This window comes from Sciurus vulgaris, assembly GCF_902686455.1.
Source record: "Sciurus vulgaris genome assembly, chromosome: 16".
Classification (NCBI taxonomy): Eukaryota; Metazoa; Chordata; class Mammalia; order Rodentia; family Sciuridae; genus Sciurus; species Sciurus vulgaris.
This window is the reverse complement of record NC_136477.1, coordinates 17506016-17526206: the sequence shown is the minus strand read 5'-3', so window position 1 is coordinate 17526206 and position 20191 is coordinate 17506016. Positions and strand designations below refer to the sequence as shown.

Below are 20191 nucleotides of genomic sequence, written 5' to 3'. Positions count from 1 at the left end.
GGGTCTCTCTAAGTCGCTGACGCTGACCTGGAACTTGCAATCCTCCTGCCTCAGCCTCCCGAGTCGCTGGGTTTCAGCTGTCTCTCCCTGCGTGCTGCCCAGGCTTCCACCCTGGCCTCCCGCCCCCTCCTCCCCAGGGTGGCTCCCAGGCCATGCTGGATTCCACCAGCACCCACTCTGAACCTTCCTGTGGCTCCTGGTCACTCTGAGAACAAAATCCGCCCTTCTCCTAAAGACCCTGAAGTCCCCAGGATCTGGCTCCTGCTGACGCCCCTGCCTCCCACAGGGGTCTCCTGGCTGCTCCTCACACCACTGAAGTCCTTCTCCCCTCTGGCCTTGCTGTGTCCCCTCCCGGGCGCTCCTTCCCTGGCTGTTTCTCAGCCTGAGCCCACCTGAGCCTCTCCTGTCACCTGCCTCTTCATGACCCTGGATAATTTGGCCAGCCAGACTGAGGCTCCGAGAGGGCGGGGCCTGTCTGCCTGTCTTTTTCGGTTCAGGAGTCCAGGGAATGGTATGCAGAAGTGACGATTAGCTGTCCGCAAGTCTCATGGGAGAAGCATCTCAAAGGAGAACCAGACCATGCCTGGGCTGCTTCCCTGTCTCCTTCCTGGGGAGATCCAGCCCAGTCCCCCCAGGTGCCGGTCAGTTCTCCTGAGCCCTGGTGGGCACCAGTGGCTAAGCCACAAGGTGGATCTGGAGCTGCCCACTCGCTATGGCCTGGGCCCCTCTCTGTGCTGTCGCCCCTTCCCTTGAGTCTGGGGTCTCCGAGGCCTCTCTTGAGTGGGGGCTACCCACTGCAGAAAGTTCTGGAACTTTCTGGCCAGGGCCCTGTCGCCTGCCCTCCCCCACCCCCCTTGGCTCTGACTTTCAGTAAATGACAGAGGCTCAGGAAACCAAGGGGCCCACACAGGAAGGAGCCAGTGGGACTTTCCTGCAGCCGCCTCCAACTCTGCCTTGCCGTCTCTGTCCAGGTCCCCACCCGCCAGGTAGGAGCTGGCCGTGCCATCATGGCTCTGGCCAGACCCAGGGGGCAGGCGGCGTGGCCCAGTCGGCTAGGCTGGCGGGGGCCCTGCAGAAGCCCGGGAGACGGAGTCCTGAGACCTCAGGCCTCCAGCGGGCGGCGAGCTGGGCCTCGTCTCCAGGGCCGCGGGCCTCCGGGCTCTTGGGGGTCGTGTGGTCCGCCTGGAGGAACACCCCAAGCCCAGGTGGCAGCCCCCAGGCCTGCCCTGAGCCCCGAGGGTGGTCTGACTCCCACTGGAGACTCTGGGGTCGTTAAGAAGAGGGGCGTTTTTCTGGGCCCAAATTTTACCTGTGACGTTTATTCTAAAAAAAATTCATGTTTTAAGATTTGTTTTAAATACGATAGTATCCTGTCCAGGAGGCTGTGCGATTCTGGCCTCTGGTGACTGGGAACTTTCTCTCCAGTCCACTATGGTACCCACCGCACCGCTGGACCCAGCGTCCTTCCTGTCTGGTTTAACAGGCATTGTTGAGCCCTCGCTGGGCCGGCGGCCAGGACTGTGGGGCTCTCAGCCTCACTCTGGGCCTGGGCTGGGCCCAGCCAACCTCCTCCCTGAGGCTGGAGGGAGTTAGCCCATTTCACAGCTGGAAAAACTGATGGGATACGGTGGGGCTGGAATCTGAACCCAGAGCCCGGGGATTTCACTCATCCCCAGCAGAAGGCTATATTTTGGGGGTGTTAAAACATCATTTATGCTGTGTCCTCTTCCCCAGCCCTGTCCCCTGGACCCCCAGTATTATTTTTGAGCCCAGAAAAAAAAAATTTTTTTTTAACCTAACGTTCTCTCTGGATGTCTCTGCTCAGGTCAGTTGGAGTAGCTCTTGGAACCGCGGCGCCTCTTGAGTCCTAAGCCCCACCCCTTGCTCCGCCCAGTCGGGGGTCCCTGAGCCAGGCGGGCCCAGGGGAGGAACCACAGGTGGGCCGGTGGAACGGCGATTTCCTCCTGGGCCGTCCCAGGGGCATTTCTTGCTGTGGGAGCTGCGTGGAGCGTCGGAAAAACGACTGGTGGCCAGGCCTGCCATCTCTGCGACTCTGGAGGTGACGCAGGACTGCACATTCAAGGACCCCCTCGGCAATGTATGGAGACCCTCATCAACTAGAGAGAGCCTGTCTCAAAATTAAAAAATATAAAGGGCTGGGGGTGTGGCTCAGTGGTAGAGCGCCCCTGGGTTCAGTCCCCAGTCAGAAGGGTGGGGGGGACATGAGGTGGGAACAGAGCTAAAGGGGACTGTGACAGGGGGGACAAAGACAGGGGAGGGAGGTGGAAAAGGGATGGGGGGACACCCAGAAACCCTTGTTGGTGGTCACCTGAGCCACCCCCAGGACAGTGGCACAGGTGCAGAAGCCGTCAGTGACCCCAGGCCCACAGGAAGGTCAGCGTCTCTATCCTCTAAAGCCCCGCGGGCACAACCAGCACTCTTTTGGCTCTCTGGTCAGGCACATCTGCACATCTGTGATCGAATGCTCATGCCTGCCCTGGGTACGGGCTGGGCTGGCTGGGAGGGAGATTGGAGGCTGCGGGTATGCAGGTAGACATGTCCCCACTGCAGGCCCAGCACAGCCCTCACCTGGGGGCAGACGGCTCCTGACACACCTGCTCACTCAGCTCCCTCTCTGATCGTGTCTCTCCAGCCCTGCCCTCCTGGCCCCAGAAGCCCTGAACACTCTGCAGAGGACTAAGGGCTGTGCCCATGGCACCGCCAAGTGAGGAGACGCCCCTGATCTCTCAGCGCTCCTGTAGCCTCTCGTCCTCAGAGGCTGGGGTGCTGCACGTGCTGCTGCCTCCTCGGGGTCCTGGGCCTCCTCAGAGCCTGTCTTTCTCCTTTGGGGACCACTCGGCCGAGGACCTGTGTGTGCGGGCTGCCAAGGCCAGTGGTGAGTGGAGACTAGTGGACTGTGTCGGAGGGAAGGCTAGGACTGTGCGGGGCCCAGAATGGGAGAGGAAGCAGTTGCCACAGGGACCAGCGCTGGAGCTGGGACTTTGAGGGATGAATAGGAGTTTGGTTAGGGAGGAGGGTGGACATCTGACTCTGAAGCATGATGGCACATGAGAAGAGCTGGACATTCTTTGAGATCAAAGAAAGCAGTGGGGAGCCAGGTGTGGTAGCGCATGCCTGTCATCCTTGTGGCTCTGGAGGCTGAGGCAGGAGAATCATGAGTTCAGCCTCAGCAACTCAGTGAAGCCCTAAACAACTCAGTGAGGCCCTGTCTCTAAATAAAACACAAAATAGGGCTGGGGATGTGGCTCAGTGGTTAAGCATCCCTGGGGTTCAATCCCTGGCAGAAAGAAAGAAAGAAAGAAAGAAAGAAAGAAAGAAAGAAAGAAAGAAAGAAAGAAAGAAAGAAAGAAAGAAAGAAAGAAAGAAAAGAAAAGAAAGAAAAGCAAGCAGCAGGAAGGACTTAAGAATGAAGCTGAGTGTGCGGCCTCTCTCCTGAGGGTAATAGGGAGCTCTAGGTTGTGTGTGAGCGAGGGTGGTACCATGTCCTAGCTAAAGGACAAAAAAAGCCCTAGTGCACTGGGGGGTGCAGCCATGGTACCTGCTGGGAGGGAACTGATGGGCCCCTCTCCTAGGCATCCTGCCCGTGTACCACTCACTCTTTGCTTTGGCCACGGAGGACTTGTCTTGCTGGTTCCCCCCGAGCCACGTCTTCTCTGTGGAAGATGCGGGCACCCAAGTCTTAGTCTACAGACTCCGGTAAGAAGCCCCTCCCAGCCCCAGGATCATACAATTTTATTATCTCCCTGAACTTTGAGAACATTATCACTGCCCATTTCACAGATGAGGCTAATGAGGCCAGAGAGGGTGGGTCACTTACCCAAGGTCACACAGCAAATCAAGGGCATACAGCCTGGGCTCTGTGAAGCCTCGGCCAAGTCTGCCACTGCACCCCAGACCTCATCCTACTGAGGCCAGGTCGCCCCATCCCAGGGCTCTCTCCTTTCCCATGCAGCTTTTACTTCCCCAACTGGTTTGGGCTGGAGAAGTGCCACCGCTTCGGACTTCGCAAGGACTTGGCCAGTGCCATCCTTGACCTGCCAGTCCTGGAACACCTCTTTGCCCAGGTGAAGTCTGCACGGGGCTCAACCCAGAGGTGGGATCCCAGGGCAACATCCGGGCTACTGGTTGGTGGCCATGCTGACCCTGGCTGTGCTCCCCCAGCATCGCAGTGACCTGCTAAGTGGGCGCCTGCAGGTGGGCCTCAGCCTCCAGGAGCAGGGCGAGTGTCTCAGCCTGGCGGTGCTGGACCTGGCCCGGATGGCCTGTGAGCAGGCCCAGCGACCTGCCCAGCTGCTGAAGACCATCAGGTGAGGGCTTGGGCCGAGCCTGGGAATGGGCCAGGTACCCCACCCCAGGTCCAGCTGGACAGAGGTCCCTCCTCCCGCAGTCACTAGAGAGCTGTGCTGTCCCTGTCTGTCCAGTGGGTATCAATGGCCCTTCCCCACACTGAGGTCCTGTCTCCAGTGGTGTTCCTGAATGTGTGTCCCTGTCTGCCTGCTGCCGCCTCCGAGGCTGCAGTTCCCCGCTGGACTAAAGCTCGGTTTGTGTGAGACCCTGAAGGACCCTCCCCATGCTGAAGGCCAGCTTGCTCCCTTCCACCACCGCAGCTATAAGGCCTGCCTGCCTCCGGGCCTGCGCGACCTGATCCAGGGCCTGAGCTTCGTGACCCGGAGACGTATTCGGATGACTGTGCGCTGCGCCTTGCGCCGTGTGGCGGCCTGCCAAGCCGACCGGCACTCGCTCATGGCCAAGTACATCATGGACCTGGAGCGGCTGGACCCTGCTGGGACCACCGAGACTTTCCGCGTGGGTCTCCCTGGGGCTGCTGGCGGCCAGGATGGGCAGGGGCTGCTCCGTGTGGCTGGTGGCAGCGGCATCTCCTGGAGTCCCGGAGCACAGGAGGTGCGCGCTTGCACTGCACCGGGTCTGCACAAGGACCGGCCAAGGAGGAGGGACGAGGGGTGGGCGTGGCCAAGGGGCGGGGCCGAAAGGAGAGTGAGAAAGTGGGCGAGGCTCAGGGAGGGGCGGGGTTGGAGCCGTCGGCGGGGGTGGGTGGGCGGGCGGGGCTTAGAGAGTGGTGGGAGGGGTGGCAACGAAATGGGAGCTGAGAAGGGGAAGGGACTTGGCGGTGGGCGGGGCCTACGAGGGCTAACCGAAGGTCCAGGAAGGAGGCAGGACTAAGGGAAGGGGCGGGGCTCCAAGAGCTGGGACCCTTGGACAGGAGGAGGCGGGGCTTGGCAGGTGGAGCAGGGGATAGGTGACCGGGATGGGCGTGACTGAGACAGCCGGGCTCGTGGGCGTGGTCGGTGGGGGTCCCCGTTTCCAAGAGGGATTGGGGGACCTCAAGGGGTAGGACCCCCAGTCTCAGTCCTCTCCCAATTTCCCAGGTCTTCCAGCCCTTCTGTGACTTTCCAGAAATTGTGGACATCAGCATCAAGCAAGCCCCGTGGGTTGGTCCGGCCGGAGAGCACCGCCTGGTCACTGTCACCAGGACGGACAACCAGATCCTGGTGGGTACAGGACCCCTTACCCTAACAGCTTACCCCGAGGGTGAGGACGCGGGACCCCAGGCTACGCTGATCGCTGATGGGGGTCCTTCACAGGAGGCCGAGTTCCCGGGACTGCCCGAGGCGCTGTCCTTCGTGGCCCTGGTGGATGGTTACTTCCGCCTGACTTGTGACTCCCGGCACTTCTTCTGCAAGGAGGTGGCACCGCCACGGCTGCTGGAGGAAGTGGCTGAGCAGTGCTATGGCCCCATCACGTAAGGACTCAGTCCTGCTGGCCAAGTCACGGTCACTCCATTCTGGGCCCTCAGTGCCTAGCTTTTCAGGAGCCCTGGACAAGGGTCAGGTGCTCAGCACCACGGTCGGCGCTCTGTGAGGCTGGGGTCTCCCTTCTGCTGACCAGGGCAGCCTCTCTCCTCCTGATCTGGGGGGTCCCAGGGCCATTTCCTGGAGAGGACCCAGATGCCTAGCTTCACCTACAGCCTCTCCTTCACCTTCCAGCTGAAGTCCCTTGGCTGATTCTATAAATGGGGAGGGGGACCCGGAAGAATGTTACTTGATCAAAGTCCCAGGGCTTCAGAGGGACCAGAATTCAAACCCAGGTCTGGCTGGCTTGGTCTCTCTTCTCCGTCTGTCTGTCTCTGCCTTTGGTCCCCTCCTGTCCTCTCTCTTCAATCCCACCTTCCCTGCAGCCTGGACTTTGCCATCAACAAGCTAAAGACTGGGGGCTCACTTCCAGGCTCGTTCCTTCTCCGCCGAAGCCCCCAGGACTTCGACAGCTTTCTCCTCACTGCGTGCGTCCAGGTTGGTTCGCCTCTTGGGGCCAGGCCATGGCGAGCTTCCTGGAGGATGTGACATTTGCCCTGAATTGTGAATGAGCCTTAGCTCTCCGCAGAAGCAGGGAAAGGCAGTCCCAGGGAGGGAACAGCACGTGAAAGACTTGGCACTGAGCAAGCGTGTGGTGCTGAAGGAGGAGGGAGGAGGGGAAGTTGAAGCCCCATCCCGCTACTCAGGGGTCTCTCCCCTCTGCAGACACCCCTTGGCTCCGATTACAAGGGCTGCCTCATCCGGCGTGACCCCATCGGAACCGTCTCCCTGGTTGGCGTTGGCCGTCCTCACAGCAGCCTTCGAGAGCTGCTGGCAGCCTGCTGGGATGGCGGGCTTCACGTAGATGGAGTGGCACTGCGTCTGACCTCCTGCTGCACCCCCAGACCCAGAGGTGAGCCTGCCTTCTCCCCTGAGCCAAGCCATTGATCTAGGGCCCTGACTTTCTACATCAGTGACAACTCTTATTTGGTGGCAAATGGCAAAAATCACAAGTCAAGGTGGTTTATTGGCCCATGGGCTAGAGTGCAACCTTCAGGTATGGCTGGATCTAGGCACAGTTGGATCTGAGTGATATCACTAGCATGTACTTTCTCTCCATCTCTTTCCTCTTCTTCTGGGTGAATTTTATGCTCAGACGAACCCCTCTGAAGGGACAGCTCCCTAGTGGCACAGAGCCCTGGTTGCCTACAGCATCACCCGGTGGGCACCCCCCAAAGGGCTCCTTCCTTCCTGCTCACATCCCATGAGAGCTTCTTGGGATCTCCTTTCAACTAAACCATGTGCCCTGAGTCCTCTCTGACTTCTGGGGGTTCCCCAAACTAAGGGAGCACACAGACCCTTGGGGACCATTCTCTGACTTCTGATTTTCTCCCTCCCCCCTCCCCATAGAAAAGTCGAACCTGATTGTGATTCGGAGGGGCTGCAACCCCTCCTCCACCTCCGCTGTTCAGCCCCAGTCCCAGTACAAGCTGAACCAGATGACATTTCACAAGATCCCTGCCGACAGCCTGGAGTGGGTAAGGGTCCCCAGGAAGTGGGGCACTACCTGGGTCCAGGAATCAGAGACTCAGCTCTACATCCGCCTGTCCTGTGCAGCCTGAGGCCATGGCCTTCTGGAGCCTCTGTTTCTCCATCTGTAAAATGGGGCCAGCATGTGTCTCACATAGGCCTAGGGCGGGGGTCCTGCAGGAGCCCCTCACCGGCCCCTCCTGCTGCCCCTCCTGCTCCAGCATGAGAACCTGGGCCATGGGTCCTTCACCAAGATTTACCGGGGCTGTCGCCACGAGGCTGTGGATGGGGAGGCCCACGAGACGGAGGTGCTGCTGAAGGTCATGGACGCCAAGCACAGGAACTGCATGGAGGTGAGCCTAGTGGGCACCAGACCTTTGGGTCAGGACTGGCTGGAGAGAGGGTCTTGGATTCGGAGAAATTAAAAAACACGGTTGTAAAACAACAAAAGTGCACCCAGAGTCCTCAGGAGGCTGAGGCAGGAGGATCACCTGAGCCCCAGTTTCAAGGCCAGTCCCAGCAACAAAGCAGAATAACCATAACAAACCCCAGAAGTACAGCCGCAGCATCCTGCACCATAAACTATGAAAGGCTCAGGGAAGCTCGATGCAGACAGTAAATACACTAGACAGACAGGAGAGCCATGCAAGGGCCTGAGGCAGGGTGGAGCGCGTGGCTAAGGAGGAGTGAGGGGGCCAGTTGGCTGGAGAGGAGCAGGCAAAGGAAGAGAGGAGAGCAGAGCGGTTGACATCAGCAGGGGATGGATGCACAGAGGACAGCTTAAGCTCTTCTCTAACCCAATTCTGTGTGAAAGACTTAAGGTAGATGAGAGTAGGACTTCCACTCCCCATCAGAAAATCATCTTCAAGTGTTGGGTGCATTAATGGTGAACTTCAGGATCAAAGGGGGCCTGTGGCCAGTTCTCCTGGTGCAGTTTTGCGAGCACCAAGTCTGGGGTCCTTGGTTCCATCCCAGGGAACCCATGCATCTTCTCCCCCTTCCCGCCCCCCAGTCCTTCCTGGAAGCTGCGAGCTTGATGAGCCAGGTGTCCTACCCGCATCTGGTGCTGCTGCACGGCGTGTGCATGGCTGGAGACAGTGAGAGCCCGCCCCGCCCGGCGCCCCGCCCTGGCCGCTGCTCACCCCACTCAGCTCTTACGCAGCAGCACCAGAGATGGCCCCTAGTGACCACCCTGTAGTCAACCCCCTTGGGCGGCAGCAGTCCAGCTTCCCACGGGTCCCCAGCATGATCTCGAGTCAGAAGGACCTGGGTTCCAACCTCGCCGAGATGTGTCCTTGCTGTGCACTTCTGCACAGCCACGTAACCTCTCTGGACCTCGGCTCCACCAGTCCACTCAGAAGCTGGTGTGTGGCAGGAGCTAGCACACGGCAGGGAAAGTGACAGGCAGAGCAAGAAAGGGCACTGTGGATGCTCAGGGAACCCTTCTGGGTGGGCGATAATTGTCACCCGGAAAGTTAAGGGCAAGAATAGATGGGGCCGGGGGCGGGCTGATCCAGCAGAGGACGCAGAGCGTGAGAGGCTTGGTCGCCGGAGAGAGCCCCGCCCCGCCGCGTCCAGGCACAGGGTTCCCAAGCCGGGAGGTGAGGAGGAGCGGGGAAGGAGCCAGGCAGAGCAGAGTCCGAGACCCCTGAGCGCAGGCTGGGGCGGAGCCTGCGGGGCTGGGGCGGAGCCTGCGGGGCTGGGGCGGAGCCTGAGGGGTCGGGGCGGAGCTGCGGGGCTCAGGGCCGCTCCCTCTCCCTCCCTGCTTCCCGCTGCCCCAGGCATCATGGTGCAGGAATTTGTTCTCCTGGGAGCCCTAGACACATATCTGCGCAAGCGTGGCCACCTGGTACCAGCCAGCTGGAAGCTGCAGGTGATCAAACAGCTGGCTTATGCCCTCAACTATCTGGTGAGCGCTCCCTGCAGGTCCACCCCCCTGGGGTGGAGGAGGAGTGGGAGCGGAGCGTTTGGTAAGGAGCAAGGGGGCGTTTTAGAGAGGAATAGCCCGCGTGCAGGCTGGAAATGTGACAGCCCTGGAGGTCAAGGGAGCTGGAGTTGGGGGGGGGCGGGGGAAGTAGTGAGTGCTGAGGCTGAGCAGGGGGAAAGTCTTCCCCAAGTGTGAGCATTGGAATTGGGGTTTTGAAGGTTGCGTAGGAGTTCAAAAAGAGGAGAAAGGGAACAAGGTTCGTAAGACTGAGGAACCGCCGGGGCAGAGGCTTGCAGGCTGGAAAGGGTGTTGCACATCCTGGGGCCCATGCGACTTCCATTGGCAGGAGACCAGGGTGGGGACTTCAAAGAGAACATCAAGGCCCAGGGCTTTTACTTTGTCCCAAAGACAGTGGGGAGGCACAGGGTGATTGTTATTTGAAAAGGGGAGGGACACAGTCAGGGTGGATTAGAAGAGTCAAGACAGGACTCCAGGAGTCTGGGAAGGTTGCTGGAATTCATCGGGCAGTAGCAGGTGGGCTTTGAAGGATAGATAGGAGTTTGCCAAACAGGATTCATGCATCAAGTCCTCGCTGGCACTTCCCTGCGCCTCACCCACTTAGGAGGACAAAGGCCTCCCTCATGGCAATGTCTCAGCCCGGAAGGTGCTCCTGGCTCGGGAGGGGGCTGATGGGAGCCCGCCTTTCATCAAGCTGAGTGACCCTGGAGTCAGCCCCACTGTGCTGAGCCTGGAAAGTAAGTGCCTAAGGCAGGGCTTTGAGGGCTGGATAGGAGTCTGCCAGGCGGACCGTTGCTCCTCAAATCCTCCCGCATTTGCACGTGCCTGGCCCACGTGGAAGGACCAAAGTCTCCTTGGCGGCAGTGATCCCTGACGCCACGCCTGTCTCTCAGTGCTCACTGACAGGATCCCCTGGGTGGCCCCCGAGTGTCTCCAGGAGACCCAGACCCTCGGCCTGGAAGCTGACAAGTGGGGGTTTGGTGCCACGGTCTGGGAGGTGTTCAGCGGGGTCCCGATGCCCCTCAGCACCCTGGATCCCACCAAGGTCAGCCCTCCCATCGGACTCAAGTTCAGCTCGGGAAAGTTGGTGGACCCAGGGGGGGCCCCGGGTGGACTGGGGGTGATCGGCCTCTCCTCCTCCCTCAGAAACTCAAGTTTTATGAGGACCGGCAGCAGCTGCCAGCTCCCAAGTGGACGGAGCTGGCCCTGCTGATCCAGCAGTGCATGGCCTACGAGCCAGGCCAGAGGCCCTCCTTCCGAGCTGTCATCCGGGACCTCAACAGCCTCATCACCTCAGGTGCCAGGAGCGGGGCAGGGTGGGTGGGGCCGCAGGGTCACCTTGGGCCCAGTGGGAGGAGCGTGGTTTGCATTCAGGGTCCCCTGTGTGCCGGGGCAGGTTGGAGCCCTTGATGCCCAACAGTCAGCAGGAGCCACACATCTGCTGTAACAAACAGGCTCCTGAACTCCAGGTTCAACTCAGTGGGTGTTTAGTTCTCATTTGATGAGGACGTCCAGGTGCACAGGCACCTAGCACTTCGCGACTCTACCCAGCCCATGGCCTTGGGTCTCTGTTGGATCCTCTGCAGATAAGGGTCTATGGAGTAGCCAAGCTAGCTTTCCACGGGCCAGAACTGAGGGGCCCCGGTTCCCTCAAAGACTGATCTCATAGGTAATGGGCAGTGGGGTCTTGCCAGGCCCCTCTGGGTCTGTGCCATGTGTGCACTGCACGAGGAGGCTGCCTTTGCCCAGAAGGTGCCTCTTCCCATTTCCTGCAAGGTACTCTGGCTCACAGTGGTCTTGCCATAGTGCACAGAGACAGCTAGTATGCAGGTCAAGGTTACACAGCACACGAGCTCAGGACCTGGGCCAGAATGAAATGTGCTGCTCACCACTGGCTGTGCCCCTAGACTACGAGCTCCTCTCAGACCCAACCCCTGGCACCCTGGTGCCCCGCGACGGGCTGTGGAGTGGCACCCAGCTCTATGCCTGCCAGGACCCCACAATCTTTGAGGAAAGACACCTCAAGTACATCTCACAGCTGGGCAAGGTGAGGGGACTGGACTGGGGGGCGGGCAGACCCCAGGCGTGTGGATACCAGCCCCGTCTTTCCCCAGGGCAACTTTGGCAATGTGGAGCTATGCCGCTATGACCCGCTGGGTGACAACACGGGTGCCCTGGTGGCCGTGAAGCAGCTGCAGCACAGCGGGCCAGATCAGCAGAGGGACTTCCAGCGGGAGATCCAGATCCTCAAAGCGATGCACAGTGACTTTATTGTCAAGTACCGAGGTGTCAGCTATGGCCCTGGTGAGCCGCCCAGGAGGGGTGAACTACAGCCTCGGGGCGCTTCCAGTTGCACCTCGCCATTCTCCTGCAGTGGGCTGAGAATGCCAGCCAGGCACTGTGGACGTTTGGTAATCTAGATCCAGATGGCATTGGTGCAGACCCTGCCCATTACTGGCGGAGCGAGCTTGAACGGGCCATTTCACCTGAGTCTTGGATTTCCAGCTGAAAAATGGATCATTATGAGATTTAAATGAATCATATATGTTGTAGAAGGTGCTCAAAAGAAGTATTATAGATGCTGTTCCTATTTTGCAGACAGCAACACTGAGGTACCAAAGGACACATGTCCCACTGAGAACAGGAGAAAGACAAGTGGGAAGCCAGGTGCTGCTCAGGAGGCTGAGGCAGGAGGATGGAAAGTTTGAGGCCAGCCTCAGCAATTATAGTGAGATCCTGTCTCAGAGTAGAAAAGGTTGGGGAGTAACTCAGTTTACAGTGGCTGCCTATCATGCACAAGGCGTGCGTTCCATCCTCAGTACTGAAAAACAAACGAGGGGAGCTGCCAGGACTCTGGGGGCCTTCGGTGACACCTCCCGCCCCCTACAGGCCGTCAGAGTTTGCGGCTGGTCATGGAGTACCTGCCCAGCGGTTGCCTGCGTGACTTTCTGCAGCGGCACCGCGCACGGCTGGACTCAAGCCGTCTCCTCCTCTACGCCTCGCAGATCTGCAAGGTGCGGGGCGGGAGTGAGAGTGGGGCCACCCGGGACCTCGAGGGCTGAGTGCTGGGCGGAGACTGCGTGGAGGTCGCGGTGGAGGCCGAAGGGTGGAGTTTGGGACCAGGGAGGGCTGGGGTGGGTCGAGTTAGGGCTCTGTCAGAACTGAAAGGAGGGTGAGTCCAGGTAGGCTCAGGCTTGGGGTCTGGCGTTGGGACAGAATTCCAGATCAAGTTCACGCCGCCCACCCGCAGGGCATGGAGTACCTGGGCTCCCGCCGCTGCGTTCACCGCGACCTGGCGGCGCGGAACATCCTGGTGGAGAATGAGGCTCACGTCAAGATCGCCGACTTCGGTTTGGCCAAGCTGCTGCCGCTTGACAAGGACTACTACGTGGTCCGCGAGCCCGGCCAGAGCCCCATCTTCTGGTGGGGACCCACACCTGGGTGCCCGGCCCGCCCCCTACCTTTGCACCGGCCACGCCCCTTAATCATAGTCCCGCCCACCTCGCCCGGCGCCCCACCCCCGTCTGAGCTCCGCCCTCCTCCCCCTGTCCCATCTCTAGCCCCAAGCCCAGGTCCCGCCCTGCCCCCACCATGGCCGCGCCCACCTCTCAATGCTGGCCCCGCCTCCTCCCCCTACCGGGCCGGGCCTCAGCTCAGCCCCGCCCTCCTGCGCCCCGCTCCTGCTCCCTGCGCGGCTCGGTACCCCCTCCCGCGTCCTGGCCCCGCCCCCTCCCCGCCCCTTAGCGCCGGCCCCGCCCCTCCCGCGGCCAGGCCTCCGCCCAGGCGCCCCTGGGGTCGCACAATCCAGGTGTCCTACAGTCCAGGAGCTGGACCGCCAGGCCGCACTGGCCTCATAGCCCGCCTCGCCTGGACAGCCCTCTGGTCAACCCCGTCCTCGGCCCCTCCTCGAATCTCAGCCCTCCCGTCCCCGCCCCGCCAGGTACGCCCCCGAGTCCCTCGCGGACAACGTCTTCTCGCGCCAGTCGGATGTCTGGAGCTTCGGGGTCGTCCTCTACGAGCTCTTCACCTACAGCGACAAGAGCTGCAGCCCCTCGGCCGTGAGTGCCGTCCTGGCTGCCTGGGATCCCTCACGCCAGCTCCCGAGGCCCCTGGGGAGCACCGCCCAGCGCGCCGCCGAGGCCCCTCCCGTGCCCTGCCCCCTGCTCTGGGCAGACCCGCCCCCGAGGCCCCGTTCCCCCGCCGTCGCGGGCGGTCCGTCCCCAACGCGGACTCTCCCTTTTGGTCCCAGGAGTTCTTGCGAATGATGGGGTGCGAGCGAGACGCCCCGGCCCTCTGCCGCCTTCTGGAGCTGCTGGCCGAGGGCCAGAGGCTGCCGGCGCCCCCCGCCTGCCCTGGCGAGGTGAGCGGAAGGCTGGGCCTCGGGTTCCTAGCCGGTAGATTCTTCCGGGGTCTTGAGCTCCCCAGGCCTTTGTCTCTTGATTGACAGCCGGTACTGAAGGGGATCGTGATCCCGAGTTAGCCTCGGTCTCCGGTGTCACAAATCACAAACACTTTTCAGAACCTCAGTTTACTCATTTCCAAAATAGGGATAATACGGCCCTGTGGGGGCGGGGGACCAGACTAGTTAAAACCTGTAAGAGCTCAGCTCAGAGCCCAGCGCAGTCAGGGCTTCATAAATGACACCGACTCTCAGGGCGTACAGTCCTTACTTTTGTGTGTCTGACATGTGGTTGGTCATTCATAAATTCATCCATTCAGGCCACCCACGTTCATTGAGAGCCACCTGTGTGTCAGACCCTGTAGTGGGTGATGGGGACTCAGCAGATACTGCCCCGTCTGCAAGCTAACAGGAGCACTCGGTGGGCATAGTGCCTTGACATAAAAACCAAAACAACAAAAGCCTGGAAAGAAATAAAGAGGCAGAAAGGATGGGATGGGGTCGTGGGGAGGTCCTCTTCAAGGGGGTGAATGGAGGAGGAGAAGCCATCCATGGGTACAGATGGGAGAAGGGATTCCCAGTGGCAGATACAGCAGGTGCAAAGGCCCTGAGGTGGGAATAAAGTTGGTGCTTTTAAATAACAGTGAGATAGAGGCAGGTGTGGCTACGGGGGCAAACAGGGAGATTCTAGGAGGAGGGCTTCAGGGAGGAGTTCTGGTTTATTCTGAGATCCACAGGGAGCCGGGGCAGGAGAAATGTGATGGAGTCTAATTTGTGTTTTAAAACTGTGAATGGGAGTCTCCTCCTTCCAGCTGCTCTGGCCTGATGCCATTGTCCTCTCACCCTTTCAGGTTCACGAACTCATGAAGGTGTGCTGGGCGTCTAGCCCACAGGACCGGCCGACCTTCAGTGTCTTGGGTCCCCAGCTGGACGCGCTGTGGAGAGGAAGCGGGGGTAGCAGCCAGCGCTCTGTGTGCCCTTAGGCAAGGAACTGCCCCTCTCTGGTCCCCTGAGACCTTGTGAGGGTTCCCTGCTTCGAAAAGACCCCTCCTGGGGCAGATGACACTGCTCAGCTGCCTGGTGGCCCCTGGAACTTGGGAAGATACAAGGCAGATGTCTTCTGAGCTCTGCCTGCTGTCGCAAGGGACTGAACCCAAGCCCCTCCCACCTTCCCATCCCTTCCTGGCCTGGCCCAGCCTCCTGTCTTCTTTCCAAAGCGGATACAATGTAACTTGAAGTAGGTGCTCTCAAGGATAAGAGCCCTGCCCGCCTGGCATTTCAGGGGCAGAGCCTGTGTCTATCCCTGATGGAGTAAGGGGAGGGGAAGGCCATGCCTGAGTGTCCCTGGGCTTCAGCTTCCCTACCTGTACATAGGACCCTTTCTAAGGGCCACACGACAGGTGACATGAGAGCCTGGTGGGAACTTTTCAGGCAGCCAAGAGAGAACAGCATGCCAAGGGTGAAGGGGCTCAGAGTACAGAGGGGAAGAGCCCGGGTGTCGGAGCCCACATTGCTGCCACTTACTGTGTGATGGTGGGCAAGTTGCTGCTCCTCTCTGGTCTCAGTTCTGCAGAGACAGAAGTGACCCTTTGGTGGTAGAGAGGCAGCTTCCAGAGGCTGGTGCGGAGGTGCCTGGTTCGCTCCCGTTAAGCTCCCAGCACCGTTCTTTATCTGAAAGGTTTTCTACTTTTGCCTCCCTGCGAAACTCTCACTCATCTACCAGAACCCCAGCTGCCACGTCCTTGCGTGTGCCCCCTGCCAGCTGTGTCAGCCCTATCCTGCCCTCCAGCCTAACCCCGACCCAGGGCGGGGGCTGCGTCTGTGTCCAGCTCTGTCCCCCTGACGTGGGGGCTCCTTGGGGGCTGGGCTGAGGCCTCTGCCCAGGGTGGGCACAGAGTAGAGCCTGGGAGTGTTTGTTGAATGAATAAAGGATTCCCCGGGAAGGAGGGTTTGGTACTGTGTTTGGCATCTGAGGGGTCTGAGCTGGGAGCCATGTGGTTGGGGGGATTCTCAGGTCAGACTGGGGGTGGGCAACTGGGGGAGACCTTGGCCAGAGGACAGACCTCCCCTCTGGCCCCAGCTGCCGGCCTTGGCTCCGTCCTGGGAGAGCTGATTACAGCTGTGTTCCTGGCGGGCGGAAGGAACAGCCTGCTCTGGGGGCCAGAGGGCAAGGCTGGAGGGACCAGACCGCATCAGCTGGGGCCAGACCAGCCCTCCCTGACTCAGAGATGCAGAGGCAGAGAAGATGGGGAGACAGGGAGGCTGAGAGATGGAGGCTGAGAGATGGAGGCCGAGAGACTGAGGCAGAGCCTGAGTGCCACACGAGGCTCCGTCCCTGCTCCCTTAGTCCCAGAAAGGCCCCGATTTGCTGGGAAAGTGAGAGGGCGGCTGGGGTGGAGCAGGTCCCAGGTTCCCACCACCTCTCCCTCCCTCAGCTCAGTCTCAGCTTTTGGCAAAAGGGAACCAAAAGACGCCCTGGGCAGACACAGGACAGAGGGGAGCTGGGGACAGCCAGGCTCTGTCAGTCCCCAGGACCTCGGGCAGGCCCGGGGTCCCTGCTCTGGACCCCAGTTTCCTTATTTCTACAGTAACAGGGACAACGAGGTCTGAACATTGCTGAGCTCAGAAGACCCCTGCCCCGGGTTGCACCCTTCTGTCTGCTGTCAGTCTGTCTGTCTGCCTTTCTCTCGGTCACTCTCTGTCTCTGTGTCTCTCCCTGGGGACTGACCCCAGGCCTGGGGCATCCACGAGCTGCAGGCGGCAGGTCACTATTCCCAGTTAAGACGGTGGGGGAGGGGAAGAGCCCTCCGTGGCTCCCCCCCGCGGGCGCCCCCGAGGCCCCAGCCGACCCCACCCTTGACCTTGCCCCCGGGCCATTCCGCGGAAGGCCGCGTTCCTCCTCCAAGGGCCGCAGCTGGGCCGGCGGGGCGCCTATAAGGGGTGAGTCCCGATGGGCTGGGCTCCTCTGCACCATGGACCCCCGTCTGCCCGCCCGGGCCTTGGTGCTGCTGCTCCCGACCCTGCTGCTCGCGCTGGGACCCGCACGCGCCCTGGATGCGCGCGAGAAGCTGTGCGGCCACCACTTCGTGCGCGAGCTGGTGCGCGTGTGCGGGGGCCCGCGCTGGTCCCCCGAGGCTGGGAAGTCGGCGGCAGGCGGCGACCGTGAGTGGGGACAGGCGGGGACTGCGATGGGGGGCCTGGGTGCAGCAGGTGCAGGCGGAGCGGGTGCCCGACCTCACACACGGCGCGTGTGTGGAGGCAGCGGCGGAGGAGTCCCCTGCCCGGGGACAAACAGACGGTCCAAGCGCTCGGGGGGCGGGGGTGCAGTCTACTGAACGACATTTTGATTTTGATGATTTTTTCCCCTTAATTTTGATGTTTAAAAAACATTTTCATTTAGAGACAGAACCTCGCTAAATTGCTGAGGCTGGCTTTGAACTAGCGAGCCTCCTGCTTCAGCCTCCCCAGCCTCTGGGATTGCAGGCATGGCCACTGCGCTCCGCTGAGGCAGGAGGACCCCGAGTTCGAGACGGGCCTCAGCAATTTAGTGAGGCCCTAAGCCGCTCGGTGAGTCCCTGCCTCTACATTTTTTAAAAAGGGGGCTGGGGCTGGGGCTCAGTGGTAGAGCTCCTGGGTCCAATCCCAGTGGACATGGGCGGGTACTGCATTACACTTTTTTGTTGTCGTTTTCGCGGTGCTGGGTTGGAACCTAGGGCCTGGCGCTTGCTAGGCACCGGCTCTACCACCGAGCCCCACCCCCAGTCCCTAAAACATTCGTCTTGGCTGCTGCTGCTCTCCTCGCCTCTCCCTCTGGGAGAGGCAGCCAGCCAGCCTGGGTGCCTGCGTGGGCACATGCAGAGGGCTGGGCGTCCCCGTGCGCCCACGGAGGGTCCCGCCGACTCTGTGCCTCCAGGAGTCTGTGAGTCCACCTCCCACCAGGTCTGGAACCTGCCAGGGGAACCAGCACCCTCTGCAGTACCAGGAACCCAACATTCCTTGGGTAGGGCTTGGGGCACGCGGGCGGCATGTGGAGCAGTGCACAGCTGGGGACGTGAGTGTGGTACGAGGGTGGGTGGGGCGTTAAAGGTGCCTTGGGTGCTGCAGGCTCCTGAAGTAGCGAGCCCTGCTCCCACCCCACCTTCCCTTTCCTTTCCTTCCTTCCTTCTTTCTTTCTTTCTCTCTTTCTTTTTTTTTTTCTTCTTTTCTTTCTCTTTCCTTTCCTTTTCTTCTTTTCAGACCAGGGATTGAACCCAAGTGTGCTAAACTATTGAACCACGTCCCCAGCCCTTTTTACTTTTCATTTTGAGACAGGGTCTCGCTGAGTTGCTTAGGGCCTCACTAAGTGGCTGAGGCTGGCCTCAAACTTGCCATCCTCCTGCCTCGGGTCCCGGGCTGCTGGATCCTAGGGATTGCGCATAGCCACCCCTGCTTCTGTGTGCATGATGAGCGTCTGGTGGGTCCTGGCCAGGTGCACACGGTGTGGGTGTCCTCTGGATCCCCTTCCCTCTGACCCCTGCTCTGTCCGCAGGCGAGCTGCTGCAGTGGCTGGCAGGAAGACATCTCCTTCACGGGCTGGTGGTGGACGGGGACCCTGCACTAGTGCCTGGCTCAGGGGCTCTGCTCCCCGTTTCTCACCGCCGCCGCCGCCGCCGGGAAGTGGCCTCCAACCCCGCTCGCCGCTGCTGCCGTAGTGGCTGCACCCACCACGACCTGATGGCTCTCTGTCCCCACTGAGCCCGCCCTGGGTGTGGTCCCGGGGAGCCCGAGCCCCCGAGCCCACAGAGCACCTTGAAGCCCCAGTGACCGGGGCACCATGACGCCGTCGGGGACGCGCTCCAGCCTCGGCCCGAGGAGCCCCGTTTTATGGAGATGCCACACGGGGAGGGTCAAACGTCCTCTTTGCAGAGAAGCCCAGGCACTGCCCTCTTTTGTCCCCAATAGGAAATAAATAATCCAAAGCAGCTCCGTGTGTTTGCTCTAGAAAAAGGAACGCGCCTGCGTCAGCCCCTGTGTGGGCTCGTCCACTGGTGGCCTGTGGACCTGCCACGCCTTGCAGGAGCCTGGCGAGCCCTTGAGGGTCATCACAATACCAGGTGGGGAAACGGAAGTCCAGGGAGAGGAGCACTCGGTGGAGTCAGATAAGGAGAAGGCCGGCTGCGGGGCTCCTCCCCGGGCTCCTCCAAGGCCCTGGAACAGTGGACACAACACACACGTTTCTGAATGATGATAATGAACATTATTCCAACGCTGACTATTCCTCTCACTGCGTCCTCCCTTCACCCTGAGTGGGGGATTGTATGATAGGACCCTTTCATAAGACTGATGAAACATCTGACTAAGTGACCCATGTACTTAGTGTCCAGGGCTGCTGTAACAAATGATCACAAACTGGACAACTTAAACCACAGAAATGTATTCTCTCTCAGTCTGGAGGCCAGGAGTCTGGACGCAAGGTGTTGACAGGGTTGGAGGCTCTGCAAGAATCTTCCAGTCCTCTCCCTTGGCTTCTGGTAACTCCTGAACACTTAGTTTCTTGGTTTGTGGCCACATGATGCCAGCCTCTGCCTCCATCATCACAGGGCCTTCTCTTCTGTCTTTTCTGCCTTTTAAACACCACTGCTGGCTTGAAAGTCCACCCTGATACAGCATCTCAGTATTTACCTTAACTCCGTCCGTAAAGGTCCTATTTCCAGATAAGGCCAAGTTCCGAGGTTCTAGGCAGACGTGAATTCACGTGGGATGCCCACGGATCCAACCCAGGACCGCAGGGGAGTTGAGGAGCTGGGACTCAGACTCAAGGCAATGGGGAGACATGGAGGGTGTGTGAGTGTGAGCAGGGACTGTGAGGTTGGACCTGCTTGTTAGGCACTCCTGCAGCCTGCCCCTCTTGCGGCCCGATTTGTCCAGCTGGGATGGGGCCTCAGCCTCTGTGTCCCCACTCCCCCTCCCTGAGTCCCCATGGCAGCCATGGGGCTTCTTAAAACAGCAGCCTCCTTCCTTGCTCCGAAGGTGCTGTCTCTGTGCCTCCCAGCCAGTGCTTGTCCCCACCACGCTGCGTCCTGGCACCTGGCTCCGATTCTCAAAGCCCCAACCTTCTGGCAGCTTCCTGTTCAATTTTGCACAGGCTGGCTTTTCTGTCTGGACGGGACCCCTCCCCATGGAGGGAGGAGAGACGCAGGGTGTGAGGCACACAGGAGGCGCCCACTAGATGCTGCAGGGGGAGGGGCAAGGCACAGCTGCCGTCCTGGTGGGAGAAGGCAAAGGGAAGGGGCTGGGTGGTGACCCCACGGGATTCAGAGGAGGGTCTAGTGTCCCACCCAGCTAAGAGTAGTGTCACCACCTGCCACTTCAGGGCCTGCAGACAAACCCTCAGCAAGAATCAGCCTTGGTGGACTGTGACTGAGGGCAATAGGGAGCCACAGAGGGTGCATGAGGGGTGGGGTGAGGTCCCATCTGCCCACTAGAAACCTTCGTACCCTCCGCTCC

At 60.4% G+C, this 20191-nt stretch overlaps 2 protein-coding genes across 2 annotated transcripts; both read left to right on the top strand.

Moving 5' to 3' along the window:
- The first annotated feature begins 844 nt into the window (after positions 1-844).
- Positions 845-15142, top strand: JAK3 (Janus kinase 3). The gene is made up of 24 exons (XM_079114109.1): positions 845-986; positions 2654-2896; positions 3594-3717; positions 3974-4085; positions 4183-4328; positions 4629-4923; positions 5409-5531; positions 5625-5782; positions 6218-6329; positions 6558-6744; positions 7242-7369; positions 7583-7714; positions 8374-8458; positions 9143-9270; positions 9911-10043; positions 10200-10351; positions 10453-10603; positions 11214-11353; positions 11421-11610; positions 12196-12320; positions 12557-12729; positions 13247-13364; positions 13556-13666; positions 14557-15142. Exons 2-24 carry the CDS (start codon positions 2713-2715, stop codon positions 14686-14688), a joined length of 3339 nt encoding a protein of 1112 aa, XP_078970235.1. The 5' UTR covers positions 845-986; positions 2654-2712; the 3' UTR covers positions 14689-15142.
- A 1535-nt stretch (positions 15143-16677) lies between these two features.
- Positions 16678-18623, top strand: INSL3 (insulin like 3; the record flags this gene model as incomplete). Its single annotated transcript, XM_079115174.1, has 2 exons — positions 16678-16867; positions 18234-18623. The coding sequence occupies 2 exons, from the start codon at positions 16678-16680 to the stop codon at positions 18437-18439; spliced, it is 396 nt and encodes a 131-aa protein (XP_078971300.1). The 3' UTR covers positions 18440-18623.
- Positions 18624-20191: the final 1568 nt, after the last annotated feature.